Source organism: Pelobates fuscus, chromosome 4 (genome assembly GCF_036172605.1).
Source record: "Pelobates fuscus isolate aPelFus1 chromosome 4, aPelFus1.pri, whole genome shotgun sequence".
Classification (NCBI taxonomy): Eukaryota; Metazoa; Chordata; class Amphibia; order Anura; family Pelobatidae; genus Pelobates; species Pelobates fuscus.
Window position 1 is genome coordinate 133830137 of NC_086320.1, and position 22049 is coordinate 133852185.

A 22049-nucleotide genomic window follows, 5' to 3' on the forward strand; every position below is an offset into this window, starting at 1 on the left:
GGTGTTCTAAAATGGTTTGACATATACAATCAGGAGCAGGTTGTCAGGGCACTTCTGGGACCATAAACACTAAATCGGATGTGCTTTGGAGTTCAGATAGTTCCTTTTGAGTTTGAGGGCTCTCGGCTTCTAAATTCTCACTGGCAACATCTATTTCTTCAATATTCCATTTATGACAAAAAACTAATTTTCTTCCTGGTATTAATTACCTTGACTTCCAGACATTTAAAAAAGCGGACCTGTTTGTTTAACAGTGAAACTCTTAAAGATCTTCTCTTCATATGGCATTGGTAACTAAAATTATAGATCAGGGTGGTGCAGTAGACATTGCTTACCTAGATTTCAGTAAGGCTTTTGACACTGTTGCACATAGAAGGCTTATCAATAAACTGCAATCTTTGAGTTTGGATTGCAATATTGTTGAATGGGTAAGGCAGTGGCTGAGTGACAGGCAACAGAGGGTTGTAGTCAATGGAGTATATTCGAAGCTTGGGCTTGTCACCAGTGGGGTACCTCAGGGATCTGTGCTTGGACCCATTCTCTTTAATATTTTTATTAGTGATATTGCAGAAGGTCTTGATGGTAAGGTGTGTCTTTTTGCGGATGATACGAAGATATGTAACAGGGTTGATGTTCCAGGAGGGATAAGCCAAATGGCAAGTGATTTAGGTAAACTAGAAAAATGGTCAGAGTTGTGGCAACTGACATTTAATGTGGATAAGTGCAAGATAATGCATCTTGGACGTAAAAAACCCAAGGGCAGAGTACAGAATATTTGATAGAGTACTAACCTCAACATCTGAGGAAAGGGATTTAGGGGTGATAATTTCTGATGACTTAAAGGTAGGCAGACAATGTAATAGAGCAGCAGGAAATGCTAGCAGAATGCTTGGTTGTATAGGGAGAGGTATTAGCAGTAGAAAGAGGGAAGTGCTCATGCCATTGTACAGAACACTGGTGAGACCTCACTTGGAGTACTGTACACAGTACTGGAGACCATATCTTCAGAAGGATATTGATACCTTAGAGAGAGTTCAAAGAAGGGCTACTAAACTGGTTCATGGATTGCAGGATAAAACTTACCAGGAAAGGTTAAAGGATCTTAACATGTATAGCTTGGAGGAAAGACGAGACAGGGGGGATATGATAGAAACATTTAAATACATAAAGGGAATCAACACAGTAAAGGAGGAGACTATATTTAAAAGAAGAAAAACTACCACAACAAGAGGACATCGTCTTAAATTAGAGGGACAAAGGTTTAAAAATAATATCCGGAAGTATTACTTTACTGAGAGGGTAGTGGATGCATAGAATAGCCTTCCAGCTGAAGTGGTAGAGGTTAACACAGTAAAGGAGTTTAAGCTTTCGTGGTATAGGCATAAGGCTATCCTAACTATAAGATAAGGCCAGGGACTAATGAAAGTATTTAGAAAACTGGGCAGACTAGATGGGCCGAATGGTTCTTATCTGCCGTCACATTCTATGTTTCTGTGTTATAAAGCTGAACATGAAGACTTTTTTATTTAAAGTCTTTACTTGAAAATGCCTCTAGTGGCTGTCTGACTGCCACTAGAGGCACGAGGACTAACAAGTTGTAATATTGCTATTTCTTACAAGTGGAAATGCTTACATTTGTCAGAGTGCAGGAAGAGCAAGTCCACTACCTTAACCCCTTCAGGACGGAGTCAATAGTGCACGTTCTGATCAAAACAAAACGTAAACAAAAACTAGAATTTGCGCTATATGTCTGTTCACCCGTAGTTCCCCTCTTTCATATTATATGCACACTTATTATATATAATTGTGTTCAGGAGAAACAGGGCTTTAATTTATCATTAACTATTCATATATGGAACATAATTTATTATGAATAAAATAAAAAAAAAGGTGAGAAAATTAGATTTGTTTTTAAATTTGCATTTCCGTCTGACATTTTAACTGTGAATGTCATAATACTGTTACTGCAAAAAAATGCACATATTTGTAATCAGCGATGTCTCACGAGTACAACAATACCCCCCCCATTAACAGGTTTTATGTTGTTTTTGGAAAGTTACAGGGTCAAATATAGAACATTCCATTTTCAAATTGAAATTTTCCAGATTAGTAATGTTACCTTTAAGACGGTGTGGTAGCCCAGGAATAAGAATTACCCTCATAATGGCATAGCATTTGAAAAAGTAGACAACCCAAGGTATTGAACGTGGGGTATGTTTAGTCTTTTTTAGTAACCACTTAGTCACAAACACTGGCCAAAGTTAGCGTTCATATTTGTTTTTGTGTGAAAAAGGCAAAAAACTAATATTTGGCCAGTGTTTGTGACTAAGTGGCTACTAAGAAAGCCTGGACATACCCCACTTGCAATACCTCGGGTTGTCTACTTTTTATGCCATCATGGGGGTAATTTTCATTCCTGGGCTACCATACGCTCTCAAAGGCAACATAACCAATCTGGCAAATTTCAATGTGAAAAAAATGAAATGCAAGCCTTATATGTGACTCTCTAACGTTCCAAAACACCATAAAACCTGTACATGGGGGGGGTACTGTTATTCTCGGTAGACTTCACTAAACACAAATATGAGTGTTTTAAAACGGTAAAACATATTACAACAATAATATAGACCATAAAAGTGCCATTCGTTTGTAAAAAATGCAAAAAACTTCACTTTTACTTAAAATATCATCGTTGTAATACAATTTACCAGTTTGAAACACTAATATTTGAGTTCAGCGAAGTCTCCCGAGTAAAACAGTACCCCATATGCACAGGTTTTATGGTGTCTTGGAGAGTTACAGGGTCAAATATAGTGCTTGCGAAATTAAATTCTCTGCACTTTCTCCCTGTGTTGTCAGGCATGTCAATCAAATTTTAATTAATCAAATCACATAATTATGTTAAAAGATTATTTAAATATACACGTAGAATTTTAATATATATGCATTTATAGGTATTTAAATTCTACGTGTATACTAATGTAATCTTTTATGTTTAAATCTTTTTTACTTTCCCACAAGCAGGGGGACTGTCTGATATTTTAGACAGTCCCCCTGCTGGCAGATCCATAGGCAGCTATAGGGGGCCATGTGATCGCTCTTTGAGAGCGATCACATGGCCCCCGGGGGCCTCATTTGCCGGAGGGGGGCTGTCAGGCAGAAGAGGATCGCGGCGGAGGTGAGTACACCTCTCCTCCAGGGGCTCAAAGCCATTACGGCGTTCCATGCCGCCACAACGGCTTTAAAGCCCTTTTAATGCGGGACGGCATGGAACGCCGTAACGGCGTTAAGGGGTTAAACTCTAGTGGTTTTTTTGTGCTTAAAACTGTAGTGTTTTTTTGTTTGGTTTTGTGTGCTTAAATTCTCCCTTTTAACGCATCCCCACCTGGTCCCCATCACACCTGATTTCTTGATTAAATAGCAGGAAGATATTGGAGACGAGGATGTGTGGCAAGACATAAGTTGAATGTGAAGTTATCTGTGTAACACACAAGGAACAGGGTAGAGAACCGAGTGACAGGTAAGCCGGAGAACTCTTCTACAGACATTACCGGTAAAATTTAAAAAGACAAGTAACATGATCATGTTTTAAAGCAGCACGATCACCCCTCCTGCAAAATGAGTATTTTATAAAGATACAATCTTTATGAAATACTCATATCATACTGACTGTGGAAATTTCACTGAAATTCCAACCCTGTCAAAAGATATACTGAGACAAAATAGGACTACTTTATCTTAGAATTTTTCCTACGGCTGATGCTTCTAGACACTTGGTGGAGCTAGAAGTGTCAATCTCTCTGCTGTCATCAGTGACTGCTGCAAAGATATATACTGTATTGGTGGAGGATCATGCCATTTTGTGGGATCCTTCATATACCTAAATACTGTGCTCTTGCACATGCACGAGAGTACAGCAGTGACGTTGGCTCCTGGTGCTGGACCAACCAGAAGACGGTGGTGTCCACAAAGGATAGGTTCAGGTAAGTAAATCTGCCTTTTCCGTGCTTACCGGCCGCAGGGCCACCAGCGGTCTTTGCAAATTATCTCCCCAGGTGGTGACCGTGTCGCTTTAATATTGATTGTGTCAGGTCTCTCACTCTATCAAGTATCCATCTAGCATGCATCTAGCACTCCCTCTAGCACAGGGGTAGGCAACCTTTTAGCAGCACTGTGCCGATATAGGATTGTGATGTCCCGTAGCGTGCCGATCCTCAGGCCCGTCACTACCAGGCAAGCTAACCAAGCAATTGCTTGGGGCCCCGAGCTGGCCTGGGCCCCCAAGCAGGGCCCGCCATTTCTATAAGGCTGCAGCCGCCTGAGCGCTCTATAGAGAGCCTCAGGCGGCTGCAGCACTGCCTCTCTTGTCATCTCCCCTTCCCTGTAGCGTGGCCGAGCTCCTCTTCCTCCTGTCAGTCCGGCTGGGTACCACGCGGTACAGGAGATTTAGTTTCCTGTTCCCTGCCAGACTGACAGGAAGTGCACCCTGAGCTCGGCCACGCTACAGGGAAGGGGAGGTGACAAGAACATAGGGAGGGAGGGAGGGGGGGGGGAGTAAAAAGAACATAGGTGGGGGAGTAAGAAGGACACGGGAGAGGGGAGTAAAAAGGCCATGGGGAGGGGAGTAAGAAGGACACAGGGGGAGGGGAATAAGAAGGACACAGGGGGAGGGGAATAAGAAGGACCCATGGGAGGGGAATAAGAAGGACACAGGGGGAGGGGAATAAGAAGGACACAGGGGGAGGGGAATAAGAAGGACACAGGGGGAGGGGAATAAGAAGGACACAGGGGGAGGGGAATAAGAAGGACACAGGGGGAGGGGAATAAGAAGGACACAGGGGGAGGGGAATAAGAAGGACACAGGGGGAGGGGAATAAGAAGGACACAGGGGGAGGGGAATAAGAAGGACACATGGGGAGGGGAATAAGAAGGACACAGGGAGGGAGGGAGGGGAATAAGAAGGACACAGGGAGGGGAGTAAGAAGAACATGGGGGGGGAGGGGAGTAAGAAGAACATGGGAGGGGGGAGAGTAGTAAGAAGAACATAGGGAGGGGGAGGAGTAAGAAGAACATGGGGCAGAAGAACACGGAGGGGGAGGAGTAAGAAGAACACAGGGTGGGTGAGGAGATGAGGAGAACACAGGGGGGGGGTGAGGAGAAGTGGAGATTAGGAGAACACAGGGAGGGGGAGGTGAGGAGAAGGGGAGATTAGGAGAACACAGGGAGGGGGGTGAGGAGAAGGGGAGATGAGGAGAACACAGGGAGGGGGTGAGGAGAAGGGGAGATGAGGGGGTTGAGGAGAAGGGGAGATGAGGAGAACACAGGGAGGGGGTGTGAGAAGGGGAGATGAAGAGAACACAGGGAGGGGGGTGAGGAGAAGGGGAGATGAGGAGAACACAGGGAGGGGGATGAGGAGAAGGGGAGATGAGAACACAGGGAGGGGGTGAGGAGAACACAGGGAGGGGGGGTGAGGAGAAGGGGAGATGAGAACACAGGGAGGGGGTGAGGAGAAGGGGAGATGAGGAGAACACAGGGAGGGGGGGGTGAGGAGAAGGGGAGATGAGGAGAACACAGGGAGGGGGGGGTGAGGAGAAGGGGAGATGAGGAGAACACAGGGAGGTGGGTGAGGAAAAGGGGAGATGAGGAGAACACAGGGAGGGGGGTGAGGAGAACACAGGGAGGGGGGTGAGGAGAACACAGGGGGGGGTGAGGAGAACACAGGGAGGGGGTGAGAAGAAGGGGAGATGAGGAGAACACAGGGAATTTTCAATTGTTGAAAATGTTCAAGTTTTATGCACATTATATGCAACAGCAGTATTTGCACTGTAAACCTTTTTTATTTATATAAAAAGTGTGGGTGAACTTAAACTGGGCCCCCAAATTCCTTCAAACGGCCCTGCCGATCCTATTTTTTTAAATTGAGGTGTGTGCTGCCGTATTCTGCTTGTGTTATTTATACTGTAATTGCTTTGTATCGTTGTATTTGTGCGTATATGAGCGATTATATTGTATATGTTCATGAGTAGTTTATGGTATCGTGTATGATACATATGAATGTGGGCTGTGTATGAGGGCTGCTTGTGGAATTGTGTGTAGATGGATATGTTACATTGTGTGTTAGATAGTGTATGGGGGCTGTTTGGGGTTTTGCACGTGAGAGGCTGCATGTGGGATTGTGTGCATGTATGTAGATTGTTAGTGGTGTTGCGTTTGTGGGGATTGTGTGTATGTTTGTGTGTGGGCTGTTCGTATTATTTGTATCAGGGGAGGCTTATTCTGCAGGTTTGTGTATATCTAGCAGTGTGGGTGGCTTCCCTGGGTTCCAGTGGGGACCAGCCTGGGCAGGTACAGGTCAAGGACAGGAGCTGCAACATCAGCTGTGGGCTGCTCTACTACAGTGTGGATTCCCATTCACAAGTGCTGCAATGCATAAATTGAGGATTGTCCTTCACTACCTCTTTGTATTAGCAGATATCTGAAGTTTCACTGAGACTCCTGATAGGCCAGACCCTGTTTGGCTCTAGCAGCCTTGAGTGCCGTGGAAAGACACCTCGAGTGCCGTGCATGGCACTAGTGCCGTAGGTTGCCTACCCCTGCTCTAGCATGTCAGCTCTTTTGAGCAGGTCTCTCAAGGCCCTCTGTTCCTGTGCGTCCAACTTGTCTGGTTACAAATACTTGTCCACTCATTGTACAGCGCTGTGGCAATTGTTGGAGCTTTATAAATAATAATAGAGCAAGGATATTCACCTCTCATTGTTTCCATGCATATCATTGCCTATAACTGCAGCAATTTTCAAAAACTGCTTTAGTGTTAAGCCTACCACCACAGAGAGAGATATCAAAGCTGTTCTTTCTGATCTACCAGCCCATATGCGGTATAATTCTCCAGCGCTGGTAGGAGGCTCTCATAGTGCCTAAAACATATTATACAAATTTTTTTTTGTATTTATTCAGTAGCAGATGCTCCAAAAAACATCTGTTTTGAAATAGGATTTGCTGTTTGCCTAGATTGTGATGTATATGAACCTTTATTTTTTTGTGTGTGTGTTAACACAAGCCAGATGTCTATTTAGTCGTTACCTTGCTTAACATTATAAACAGTGTAACACTATCTTGGTGTCAAGAATATTTGACACCGTTTAAACTGAACCATGGAGGAGCGAAACACACATTTTGAGAACTAAAAATTTTAGTAAGCAAATGTAATAGCCAGCTGCAATAGCAAATGAAGAAAATGTGGGGTATATAGCTTCTAGAAAAACCCTCAGATGTAGATTTATTCATAGTTTGCACTTGGGCATTTCTTCAGCAGTGCGATGTGAACATACGGTATGTGCCTGGCACACCATGTAACCTAAAAGCAATTAAACTGAGACAACCTAAAGCTACATTGTTAGTTCTACAATTGTGCAAAATGCTCCCTAATGACAGTTCCTCTTATAATGACTGGAAATCTGCTAATGTGTGTAAAAAGGTGATGAGAAGGATTTATTGTATGTTTAGCCTAAGAGAATTGTATATGCAAGGAAGAAATGCTACTTGTGCCTTTGATATGTTTCTATTTTCTAGCAACACACCTCCTCCTTGCCCAATCATATTACCTGAAGTATTCAATTTGCAAAAATCACTGCAGCTGTAAGCCCACCCCCTTACTCAAATATGACACCTGATGAAGCGTATGCTACCTTTTACACCAACTAGTCCTTGCATGCTCGTGCACCGCATCAGCTGAATTTCTTCTTTCTTAATTTTAACTAAATAATAAAACTATGAAGGATTTAAGTTGTCCTAAAATGAAAGCTGTTAACATTCAGAACATCCATACTTCTGGAAATCACATTCCATCTAGGTTAGGAAGTAAGCCTTGAATCTAGAATACTTTGAGCAGTTTTTGACTGCAGTTGGTCTTTAAATTTAGACTTTTCTAACTGCTTCTTTCTAGTTCTGGACAGGTTTCTCCATAGCGGGAAACATTGTTTGCGATCACTCTGTTTGTTGGAGTAAAAAAATATGTATGTCTTTCATGCGCGGCTTTCAACGATATATTACTGATCCCCTTGTTCCTTATTGCTATTATTTATGGAACCCCCACACACCAACGTCCCTGTGCAATGGTTAAACAAAATAAAATTAAATTACAAATGTAGGTAAACTGGAACAAGATGTGACTTGGGCACTAATCAGGTGACGAGCTTTATTTATGTCATTTTAGATTGTATGCAACCATTTGGAATCCCATTACAAATTAATTTATAGATGGTACCCAACCCCTTCCAAACATTTTAACATGCACCTTAGCGAAAATTATATATGTGGTAGACTGCGGTCAAATTGGTACATTACTCCACGTCTTCTATTCATTTACCAAAACTAAAAAATTATACTAGGCCATCTTCTCATATCAGCTAATCCCATCATCTCTCATCATCTCTCTGTACCAACTTCTCTCTTGTTTTTGAAAATAAAAGGTGTGAATTGACCTTTCGTGATCCATCTACTTTCACATCTATATTGCAGCATGAATAGTCAATGTGGCAAGGTGATGTGAAAGATAAATTCGGACTTTAACCATGTTCCCACCTGACTGAATACAAATTCTATTTCCTGATTATTTTTTTTAGTACTATGTTATTAATTACTTGACACTTTATTTTTTTTCTGTACATAGTGTACTTATTTCATATACAAATATTTTTATAATTTTATTTGATTGCTTGTTTAGTTTTGACAATGGTTCATAAGTCATATATACAAAACTAAACAAGCAATCATATATATATATATATATATATATATATATATATATATATGCAAATGTTGTATGATATTTTATTTTAAAACATTAATAAAAAAATATTTAAAGTAGATTGTAAGCTTTTGCAAACAAGTCTATCCACAGTGCCACCTTATCGAATGTTACCAACTGTGTGATTTCCCTTTAGTGTAGCACTGAAGACTCGATAAGTTAGTTTATATTGTTGGTGTATATAGCATGTATTATACTGGAGATGCAACTTTCACCTCTGAATCAGAAAGCTTTACAAGGCAATATCTAAAATGCCATAAGTAATTTATTATGTGTATTACATAAATGAAGTGCAGCTGGATTACAGTAAGACACAATATGTGGGCTGGTGGCAGGATTAGAGTTGAACCATTTTCGATTCCGATGTTGCTGTTAATGGGCATTATGGCAATGTTATTTAAATGTGTAATTCACCAAGCTAAGAAGCCTCTCATTAAACATGCCCAATTTGATTTAACGAACATGGCAGTAAGTGTACCAGACGATCATTATACTGGGATGCTAATGAGCCATAAGCTTGACATTTTTATTCACCCTCTATTACATACTCTTTCAAACCTAATAGGGTTCAACAAATATGTTTCAGTTATAGTTGGTGTCCTCTGACTTCTCAATTACTGGAGGACATTTCAGTGCTAAAAATGAAAGTTGCTTTAAACTACAATCATTGCCCTTTTCCAGCTAGTTTTAAAAGTATTTCTATCTTTTAGTTAATCTAGGATAGCTTTGTGGTTAGTTCAAAGACAACTCCTCCTCATTGTCATTGAACACCTGCCGAATAGGCTATCCATAAAAAACTACTTTGCCTTGTGATTCCTATTGTCCTTGTTCTAACCTGGTCTGAGTAGTTAGCGGATGTTTTTAATTTAGGATCCTCTTGGCTCTCTAACTAACCTATACTCCATTTTTTCTGGTGGGACTAGATACTGGTGGGACTAGATACTAATTTACTATTAGCAAGTTGATCAGGGACTTCCTTTCCCCCAAATCTCCTATAGCTGTTTTTGGCATCTCTGCTTTTATATCAGCATTGCTGGATGCTTGGAGCACAGGTTTCTCCCGGTTTTGTTGCAAATCAACTCTGCTAGATTTTTATGTACTGGATACACCTTTTGGTATCCATATAATCTATTTACTCTGTACTCAAAGGTTTGCAATTTGCTACATTTATTGTATCTCTTTCTCCCTCTATAAGTAACCTGTTATCCCTATTGGCAACTTTGCCAGATATATACTTACAGCTACTTTTTTGGTTTATAATACTATTCTATGGTTTAGTCAATATTGTTTCCCATTAGGTCCTAATTTTATCGTTTGTTTGTTCAGTATGTTTGATCTTCTCCCCAAGAGGGACTATTAAAAGAGTTTTTGTTTTTGGCTCTCTGTTTATGCAGAGTAGCCTTTTATATAAGGATACAGGGTCTTTTTGGGAGGCAGTTTGTTTTACATCTGCCACCCATTAGTCCTTTTCTCTTTCTATATCTCTAGGGGTTAGGCCCCAGTGTATCTTTCAACCATCACAACTCTGGTGGATGGACTTGCTCCACTTCTTACCAGCGCTGTTCCTCTCTATTATTATTATTATCTTTTGCTTATTTTGTAATGCTTTTAATATTACAGTGCCTTGCAAAAGTATTCACCCCCATTGGCATTTTTCGTGTTATGTTGCCTCACAACCTGGAATTAACATGGTTTGTTTGAAAATATTGTAGTAGAGCCAAATACTTTGAATTGTAGATTGGAAATATAGATTACTCCGATTAACCTAATGATATCTGTTTACTTCACTGTACATTTTAAGTCGCTACTATTGTAAAGTATGAGTTTTGGGACCATCCACATATTCCAAATCGCTAATCTGTTTAATAAACATTTAAATAAGGATACGTTTCATTATTGACCCTGTCAGGATCAATGACATGCTAAAACCTTCACAATCAATAGGCAGACAAATATTAAATGCAAATTGGGTTGAAATAACCACAATTTCCTTTTTCTTAAATGCTGAATGAGTTAAATTCAGAGAAAACTGCCATATTTTTGCAATGCACCATGCACATATTGATCTTTAATAGTAGGTACTAGAGTGGTAAAGGAACACTCTGGGTACCATAACAACGTCATACTGTTTCTCAAGCTGTTGTGTGAATGAGGGCTTCTGATTGCATAAGAGCGTCAGCCGAACATTGCTAATAAGAAGAATCTGAGTGGTGGAATAAACTTTTTCTATGCTCCCCTCCTCCTCAGCTCCCCACCATCTACTTAATAAGCTATTTCACTTGCTTGTTATTCTGAGGAATGGCATGTGTATTAAATGATATAGAACTAGAGCGTGCATGTTTGCTTTTTATTTTATAGTGATCAACATGTGTTTCTCTGTGAATCTTGTTTCTTGGCTGCCTTAGGATTGTATAACTTGAATATACCCTGTAGTTTTATTTTGTTTCAGTAGATGTCTCTTTTGTGTTTGTTTAATTGGCAATGATTAACATGAGAAGGGAACTGAAACAAATCACAGGGACAGTTGCATAAATGAAAGCATTTTTTTATACCATGACTAAGCAGAACTTATCTTTTTTTTTTTGTTATGAATTCATATCATAATTTATTTAAAAATATATAATTCATGAGGCATAGTGCTTATTATGGTAATTTTTAGTTTCTATAATAAGAAGTAGCACTATAAACAGTCGGCACAAAATATACCTTTTATGTTCCAATAGTCCTTGTTTTTACCCATACACTTCAGCTTTTAGACCACCTACTGTACTTTTCCTAACTTGATTGCAGCCTTTTGCTTAAAGGAACGCTAGCATTACAAATAATAACCTATATTCCTAATGATATATATTGTGCCTCTGTCCCTATTTGTATTACGTACCCCCCTCTTTTCCAATAAATATAAATAAAATCAACACCTACCCTAGACATTCACATATTGTCCGTTGCATTTTGTGATATTTGTAGTTACCAATATATAAATAACTGTTAGAGGCAACACAATTTCCAAGTTTAACACAAGTCAACCTACAATGCGCTATGTATGTCTTCATTTTGACTACAAAATCAGAAAATGTCAGAAGAAAGTCAGTGAAGATGCTATACATTTTGAATAAATGCCATTACTGATTAATAATATACAGTTTGTATGAACTCTTAATGGAATAGTGCTAGTATCGAGAAAATTATCTCTTATCTTAAAGGACCACTATAGTGTCAGGAAAACAAACTTGTTTTCCTGGCACTATATAATCCTTAGGCCCACCTCCCACTGGGCTGAAGGGGTTAAAACCCCTTCAGGCGCTTACCTTTATCTAGCTCCAGGCTCCCCCAGTGATGGTGACATCTCCTCCATCTCGCGCATTAAAAACGCCCATAGGAACGCATTTCTCAGTGCTTTCCTATGAACGTTCTGTGTGCTCAATACGATATTCTAATTGATCGTAGGGGAAGTGCCTCTAGCGGCTGTCAGGAAGAGGCTGGATTAACCCTTCAATGTAAACATGCAGGGTTAAAACCTGGGGGACCTGGCACCCAGACCACTTCATTGAGCTGAAGTGGTCTTGGTGACTATAGTGGACCTTTTACTTTTGAGGCTGAATTTTAAAATTAAACCTCTCTAAATTGATCGTGTTGTAAGCATGGAATGCAGATTTTTGACAAATCATATCATTCAGTCATTTAGTTGACTAACATTTTTTAGATTTAGTCGACTAAAATAAGACTAAGACTAAAACTAAAATTTCTTTTTAGTCAAAGACTATGTCTAAAACTTACCGTATATACTCGAGTATAAGCCGAGTTTTTCAGCACATTTTTTGTGCTGAAAAACCCCAACTCGGCTTATACTCGAGTCAGAGTCTGTATTATGGCAATTTACATTGCCATAATACAGACTGGGGGCTGTGGGGGCTGCAGAGAGATGTTACTTACCTTTCCTGCAGCTCCTGTCAGCTCTCTCCTCCTCCGCCGGTCCGTTCAGCTCTTCTGGGAGCTGACCGAGGTGCTGAACGGACCGGTGGAGGAGGAGAGAGCTGACAGGAGCTGCAGGAAAGGTAAGTAACATCTCTCTGCAGCCCCCACAGCCCCCTCCTACACAGTGCCCATCCACTGGACCACCAGGGAAGGAGAGCCCCCCTCCCTGGCCAGCTAGCAAGCAGGGAGGGGGGACGAAAAATTTTATAAATATTAATAATAATAAAAAAAATAAAATAAAATAAAAATAATAATAAAATAAAAAATAATAATAAAATAAAAAAAATAATAATAATAAAAACATGTAATGAAACAAAAAAAATATTAAAATAATAATTAAAAAATAAAAATGCCCACCCCCCACCAAGGCTCTGCATCACACTCTGCATTACACACACACATACACACACTGCACTCATACACACACACTGCATTCCTGCACACACACTGCATTCCTGCACACACACTGCATTCCTGCACACACACTGCATTCCTGCACACACACTGCATTCCTACACACACACTGCATTCCTACACACACACTGCATTCCTACACACACACTGCATTCCTACACACACACTGCATTCCTACACACACAGCACTCATACACACAGCATTCTCATACACACAGCATTCTCATACACACAGCATTCTCATACACACAGCATTCTCATACACACACACTGCACCCATACACACAGCATTCATACACACACACAGCATTCATACACACACACAGCATTCATACACACACACTGCACTCATACACACACACTGCACTCATACACACACACACTGCACTCATACACACACACTGCACTCATACACACACACACTGCACTCATACACACACACACTGCACTCATACACACACACACTGCACTCATACACACACACACTGCACTCATACACACTGCACTCATACACACACACTTCACTCATACACACAGCATTCATACACACACACAGCATTCATACACACACACTGCATTCATACACACACACTGCATTCATACACACACACTGCACTCATACACACACACACTGCATTCATACACACACACACTGCATTCATACACACACACTGCATTCATACACACACACTGCATTCATACACACACACACTGCATTCATACACACACACTGCATTCATACACACACACACTGCATTCATACACACACACACTGCATTCATACACACACACACTGCATTCATACACACACACACTGCATTCATACACACACACACACTGCATTCATACACACACACACACTGCATTCATACACACACACACTGCACTCATACACACACACTGCACTCATACACACACACTGCACTCATACACACACACTGCACTCATACACAGCATTCTCATACACACACACTGCATTCATACACACACACTGCATTCTCATACACACACACTGCATTCTCATACACACACTGCATTCTCATACACACACACTGCATTCTCATACACACACACTGCATTCTCATACACACACACTGCATTCTCATACACACACACTGCATTCATTATATACACACCCTAAATAAATATTCAATTAATATAATTTTTTAAGGATCTAATTTTATTTAGAAATTTACCAGCAGCTGCTGCATTTCCCACCCTAGTCTTATACTCGAGTCAATAAGTTTTCCCAGTTTTTTGGGGTAAAATTAGGGGCCTCGGCTTATATTCGGGTCGGCTTATACTCGAGTATATACGGTAATTGAATTTTGCTACCAAAATTAACACTGACTCTGAGCCTATAATTATATACTGAGCCTATAATTATCACCCACAGTGGGATGACTAATCCACTTCCGTATTCGCATAGTGACAGCGAAATGGTTAAAAGGGCACTAGTCACCAAAGCAGCTTCAGCTTAATGAAGCAGTTTTGGTGTATAGGTCATACCCCTGCAGTCTCACTGTTCAATGCTCTGCCAATTAAGAGTAAAATCACTTTGTTTACTTGCACAGTCTTCGTAAAGACTTCCTGTAAAGAGTCATCTCATGTTTGCGCTTACTTTATTGCTCTTCTGTTTAATTTAGGATGTCTTATCTCCTGCTCTGTTAGACCCTGCAGGAGCTTGTTAGACCCTGCAGGAGCCTCCTGTATGCAATTAAAGTTCAATTTACAGAGCAGGATATGACAACATTTAAAGTATGTTACATCTGATTGTAAATGAAACTATTTTGTTTACATGCAGGCTGTGCCAGTCACAGCCAGAAGATATGTGGCTAGGGTTGCATGCACCAAAACAAAAGTGATTTAACACTTAAATGGCAGTGTGTTGAGCAGTGAAACCTCAGAGGCATGATCTATACACAAAAACTGCTTCATTAACCTAAAGTTGTTTTGGTTACTGTAGTGTCACTTTAAGCTGTAGCTACAGGAGAACATGCCGAAGGAGTTGGCCTGGACTCCCAAATATATTTACACCTTTTGCTGTGCACTGTCGCAGGTGCCTCAATCCAGGGCCCTGTTAGCATTGCATGGTAAAGAGCCACAGGAGGAAAAAATTAATATATATTTAAAGGGACACTGTAGGCACCCAGACCACTTCAGTTTATTAAAGTGGTCTGGATGCCAACTCCCATCACCCTTAACCCTGGGCATAAACTGCTATAATCTTGCAGGGTTAAGTCCTCCGCTTTCTTATACGGCTTTTGGTCGTCTAAACGACGCTGGATGTCCTCATGCTATGCATAAGGACTTCCAGCGTCAGCGGAATCCCCGTAGGAAAGCATTGAATAATGCTTTCATTTGGGGAGGTCTAATGCGCACGTGGCCATTGTTGCACATGTGCATTAGGTCTGTCGGTGGGGGAGGAGCATGGGCGGAGCCTGACCCAGCACTGAGGGACATTGGCACTGGATTCAGATAAGTGTCTGATGCGGTTTCAACCTCTTCAGCGATGGGGGGCCAGAGGGAGAGGTCACTCCAGGATTCTACAGTGCCAGGAAAACAGGATCTGTCCTGGAGCTGGGTATTTATTATTACTATTTGCTATTACATTTTCTAGCCAAAGAGTCACTCTCTATATGTATATCACTTTATATGTATATTTGTTGATATATAGATATATTATTCCATCTTCATAGGCATGCTGCAAACCCTCTGTTTAGATGAGGGTGTCCTTTTTCTATTTACATTTGTTTATTTGTGAATATCACTGTATATATAGGTGTTGGTATTTGTTTTTATATATTAGCCTCAGCTGTAGTAGCTATATACCATCTAATTGCTGCATCCTCTCTCTCCCTTTAAGTGGTAATAGACACACTATGGATAAAGCAAAGAATCTACTAGTTATTTGACTGTTATTTGCAAATATACCACTTCTATTGGAGCTGTTTATGTTGCTAGGTTGCCTGAAAACAATTGTTTGTTTACATGTTGCTTAGCAACAGTGCGTGATGACATCACACGCAACAGAAGTCAATGGAGACTCAGGGATGTCGACCAGATGCAGGAAGACTCTGCACAGCTGATATCAATTTACTTCTTATTATGGGGGCAGCACAGATATTATTGTTAGCACTGTAACTTGTATATACGTTGGTATGTGCCTTATTCTCACTTTACGACATTAGCATTAATAAAGGGCTATTGCCTGAAACGTTTGTTGTACTTTGTCCTTCTGAAATTAAAGGTGTAACACCAGGGAGTGCACTTCAAATTCAAGTTCAGCAAGTCTTCTATCCTTTTTTCTGTTTTGTACATAGTTATAGAAGCACATGGGGCGTTAACACAACATGAAACACCGCTCATGGGAGCGAAGCTCAAATCACACATTTGTAGGATAGGTCTGTATAACATTTGTGAGTCCTCTCGGGTGAGAGAGACCAAATTAGCTTCTTCTCATGAGCCATATCCTGAAGCCAAGACCCTACTAATTACCTAATTTTCATGAGTATGTACCCAGAAGAATGGTATAAAGTAAACAAATTAGGCTAAAGGTCTAGTGCAGGGGTAGGCAACCTACGGCACTAGTGCCATGCACGGCACTCGAGGTGTCTTTGCACGGCACTCAAGGCTGCTAGAGTCAAACAGGCTCTGGCCTATCAGGAGTCCCAGTAAAACTTCAGATATCTGCTAATCCGAAAAGGTGGTGAAGGACAATCCTCAATTTATGCATTGCAGCACGTAGAGGAAGTGATCTCAGATCACTTCCTCCCAGCACTTGTGAATAGGAAGCCACACTGCAGTAGAGCAGCTCGCAGTTGCTGTTGCAGCTTCTGTCCTTGACATGTACCTGGCCAGACTTGTCCCTACTGGAACCCAGGGAAGCCACCCACACTGCTAGATATACACAGAAATGCAGAATAATCCTCCCCTCATACAAATAATACGGACAGCCCACACACAAACATACACACAATCCGCACAAACGAAACACCACTAACAATCCACATACATGCACACAACCCCACATGCAATACCCCAAACAGCCCCCACACACTACCAAACGCACACTTTCACATATCCATCCACACACACACAATACCACAAGCAGCACCCATACACAGCTTACATTCATATGTATCATACACAATACCATAAACTACTCATGAACATAAACAATATAATAGCTCATATACGCAGGGCCTTCTTTAACGCGGGGCAAACTGGGCAGCTGCACCGTGAGCCCTGCTGGCCTCAACTATTTCTAACCCTCTGGCTGGTAATCTGCACACTAAGGAGGCCCACCGGGTGGCCCATGCACAAAGGTCAGCAGGGACCCGGCACACGCTGAGGTGCTTTAACAGCGCGAGCGGGCCCCTTGCTTTTCGGCAGCAGGCTGGGAGGAAGTGACGGCCACGCATCACTTCCTCCCACAAAGAGAGGAGCGCGCAGGAAAGAAGAGTAGGCAGATTGGAGGGGGGCTGGCCACGAGCTCTAGACCCCAACTCCCAACGCCTTCAGCCACCAACAGGAAAGGTAGGAAACTGGAGGGTGAGTTTTAAAGCGTATGTCTGTGTCAGTATGTCTGTCAGTGTGTGTGTGTGTCATATCTGTGTGTGTCAGTATGTTTGTGTGTCAGCATGTGTATGTGTCAGTATGTCTGTGTGTGTGTCAGTATATCTGTGTGTGTGTCAATATGTTTGTATGTCAGCATGTCTATTTATGTGTCAATATATCTGTGTCAGTATATCTGTGTGTGTGTGTCAGTATGTTTGTATGACAGCATGTCTGTGTGTATGTCAGTATGTCTCTGTGTGTGTGTGTGCTTGCAATCACGCCAACACCACATACAAACATATTCCACAAAAACACACAAAAACTGCTTAGTGCTAAATACAGACCTGCAAACATGAGTAAATGGTAGAGCCCCAGCTGTCAATGCATTTCTGGAGTTGCACGACAGATGGGGATCTACCTTTTAATCACCCGTGCAACAGGGAGACCGCCAAGAATTCTTGCATCTCTCTACTTTAGGTCCACCACTGTGTTGAGGTGTAGGACGTGATTGCATGCCTGGGAAGGGGGGGACAAGGTCCAGGGGGCCCTAAGCAAATGCTTTGCCCAGGGTCCAGTAATTATTAAAGACAGCCCTGCATATATACGCACAAATACAATGATACAAAGCAATTACAGTACAAACACAAGCAGAATACGGCAGCACACCCACCTCGATTTATAAAAAAAAATAGGACCGGCACGCTACAGGACATCACAATCCTATATCGGCACAGTGCTGCTAAAAGGTTGCCTACCCCTGGTCTAGTGTGTGGTATATAGGTTTTACTGGAGTGTACACTTCTTTGCATGTTTTACTCGTGATAAGGAGGGTTTAGGTCCCCAAGGAAGCGATTGAAGGATGTGTAACCCCCATTGCCTTTCTTTATCCCCTATCCCTTTCTGTACCCCACAAAAAAATGCAATAACAATTGTCAAGTTGAAGAAAAAAAAATCTGAAGCAGTCAACAGAGTTTTGCTTTTCATATTGGTCTGTTTGCCCTGAACGAAGTCACTACAATTTGCCCCCTGCAAAGTAGTCCACCTTGTATTTCGGAGAATGTTTATATATACGTTATTTTCTTTTAATTTTTTTAACAAAGCATTAACTAAAATTCATGCTAATATGATATACAAGTTTATTTTTAAAGATTAATGTTTATCTTAATCTGACCTAAATCTTCTTTCTGCATTGCACCACATGCATTAACATCTAATGTACCCACTCTAGTGGGAAAAATCTGATCTGCTTGAATAAACAAACATGCTGGTATTTTTTAAACTTATAATAGGTCCCGGTGGTAAAGCTGCTGAAAAGCTTCAAAATGAATGTTCCACTACTATCCTAAAGTTGTTGCAGGTCATTGCCAGATAGACTAATTATAAATCTAATATTACTTCACAGATATGAATATAATTTTTCTTCTAAATTAATGGTTTTCTTACTTTATTTTTTATAGGTGATGGTTGTAGAAGCTAAATGACGCCATATACACAGAGAAATGGAGGTGTGATTTATGGCAGCGTGCTAGGACTAATCCAGCGGAAGAGTCCAAAACAAACAGGGTTCGATTATTTGCCATAATGAAGAAAATAAGTCTAAAGACTTTTCGCAAGTCTTTTAACTTGAATAAAAGCAAAGAAGAAAATGACTTTGTAATGGTACCACAGCCATCAATGACAAATAATTTTGTGAAAGATGACTCCTTGTTTGGCAGCTGCTATGGCAAAGAGTTGACAGGATGTGAAATAAACAATGAGGATGAAAAGGGGGGCAAAAATAGACCGAAAAGTGAAAGCTTAATGGGCACTTTAAAAAGACGCCTATCTGCTAAGCAAAAACAAAAAGGAAAGGGCGGTACATCCAATAATTCTGCTGAAGATGATACTTTTTCTTCTTCTTCTGCACCTATAACACTTAAAGATGTAAGAGCTCAAAGGCCTTTAAGATCAACATCCCTCCGTACCCACCACTACAGTCCAACTCCATGGCCCCTGCGACCAACCAATTCTGAAGATACTTGCATAAAAATGGAAGTGAAAGTGAAAGCATTGGTACACTCCTCCAGTCCAAGCCCAGCACTGAATGGAGTTAGAAAGGACTTTCATGAGCTGCAATCTGACAATGTATTTCAGGAACAAAGCAATGCATTGAAAAGTACAGAATCTCAAAATGGAGATTTACATCTACATATTAATGAACATGTGCCTGTAGTTATAGGACTTATGCCTCAGGACTATATTCAGTATACTGTGCCTTTAGATGAGGGAATGTATCCTTTGGAAGGATCTCGTACTTTCTGTTTGGACAGCTCTTCCCCAATGGAAGTTTCTGCTACATCTTCTCAAATTGGAAGTAATAGTTTTCTTGAAGAAGAAAGTCAGGTGGCCCAGGATGTAGTAGTGGCACCGGACATCTTTGTGGACCAAGGTGTTAATGGTCTGTCACATAGCACCAGTGGAGTTCTTTTTCAGAACTCTAGGGTTAATCACAATGAAGTCCCTCCACTTTCACCATTACTACCTCCAGCCCAGAATAATCAAATCCAAAGGACCTTTGCAGGACTTAATAGCACAGATGTACACATGGCAGAAAACATGCGTTGCCATTTGAATTTTGATCCCAGTACCGCTCCTGGTGTAAGCAGAGTTTATGATTCAGTGCAAAGCAGTGGACACATGGTAGTCACAAGCCTCACAGAAGAACTTAAAAAACTTGCCAAACAAGGCTGGTACTGGGGACCCATAACACGCTGGGAGGCAGAAGAAAAACTGGCTAATGTGCCAGATGGCTCTTTTCTGGTTCGAGACAGTTCTGATGACCGTTATCTGTTGAGCCTAAGTTTTCGCTCTCACAGCAAAACTCTTCACACTAGAATAGAACACTCTAATGGTAGGTTTAGCTTTTATGAACAGCCGGATGTGGAAGGGCATACCTCTATAGTGGACTTAATTGAACATTCCATAAGGGACTCTGAAAATGGAGCATTTTGCTATTCTAGATCCCGGGTTCCAGGATCTGCAACATACCCTGTTAGACTGACAAATCCGGTGTCAAGGTTTATGCAAGTGAGATCCTTGCAGTACTTGTGCCGTTTTGTAATCCGTCAGTACACAAGAATAGACCTGATTCAGAAACTGCCTTTGCCAAATAAAATGAAGGATTATTTACAGGAAAAGCACTACTGAACTTGAGGAAATTTTGCAACTTGCACTTTTGGGAACTAGAAAAAATTAATTGAAATACCGTTTACAAACTTTTCATCACTCTCAGAATATTTTGCTGCCATACCAATATATTTTGTTTAGATAAATGAGTGCAATGCATTATTCTTTTCATTTTTGTTTTAAAAGTAAACTGTCCATTTTTTTTGATGTGTGAAATCACCATCATCTTTTTTACAGCATTGAAAAAAAATAATAATCACAATGTGAAATATTAGATTTTCCTATTTTTTCATGTTCTTAGCTGCTATCCACTGTGACTATTATGCATTTAAAAGCACATATTTCATGTGTTCTTAACCACCGCTGACATTAAATTAAACCTATAGATTGGATCTTTTACCTGTTCTCTTATGTTTTGTTTTTACAATACAATATTAGACTTCTATTTTTATACAAAGTTTAGATATAACATGTTTTATGGTTTAGCATATCGATTTGAAAAGCTAATCCATGCTCCTTGTAAATTCTGTTAAGAAAGGAGGGCAAACCATTAAAGGAATCTCTTTATTAAGGCAGATGTGTTTGAAATGAAGTGGTTGATTGCCAAGAATAATCCAGACCCCATATAATATTCATATTATATGTGGTTTATTGTAAGCACATCTCACAGCACGTGTGCGTATAAATTGTATTGAAAAATACATTACTATTCCGTGGAGCACTATTACAGCTGAATACGAACAGGATCCTAGGTTGTAATTGTAATAAAACTAGAAAGAAGGCGGGAAGGAAAGCAACAAAAAATTGTGACGCTCAAGTTAATGTTTTTTTTTGTACAAGAAAACAAAAATGTAATTGAGATTAAAATATGTCTTTGTATTTTTTTGCCAGAAAACTGAATGACATTCTTTTCCTAAATATTTAATTTTAATTTTTAATAGTTAAATTTCAGTTTGTAGAAAAAGTGTTATAAAGTTGCTTGTTTTAAGAAGATGATCAATCCTATATTGATACTGAGCTTGCACATCAAGGTTGCCATGGTGAAAGAAAAATTAGATTAATTCTTTTGACCTGCACACTTGTATAATTATTCCCCATCCCCTTGCTGCTCGCCACTGTCGGTGAGAAA

At 40.6% G+C, this 22049-nt stretch overlaps 1 protein-coding gene across 1 annotated transcript in view; it reads left to right on the plus strand.

The window, feature by feature from the left end:
• SOCS6 (suppressor of cytokine signaling 6) overlaps positions 1-21317 on the plus strand; it is a 34606-nt gene extending 13289 nt beyond the window's left edge. Inside the window, exon 2 of the mRNA XM_063451615.1 lies at positions 19213-21317. Within this exon, the coding sequence (XP_063307685.1) occupies positions 19337-20941 (1605 nt within the window). The 5' untranslated portion in view covers positions 19213-19336 and the 3' untranslated portion in view covers positions 20942-21317. The remainder of the gene's footprint in view (positions 1-19212) is intronic.
• Positions 21318-22049: the final 732 nt, after the last annotated feature.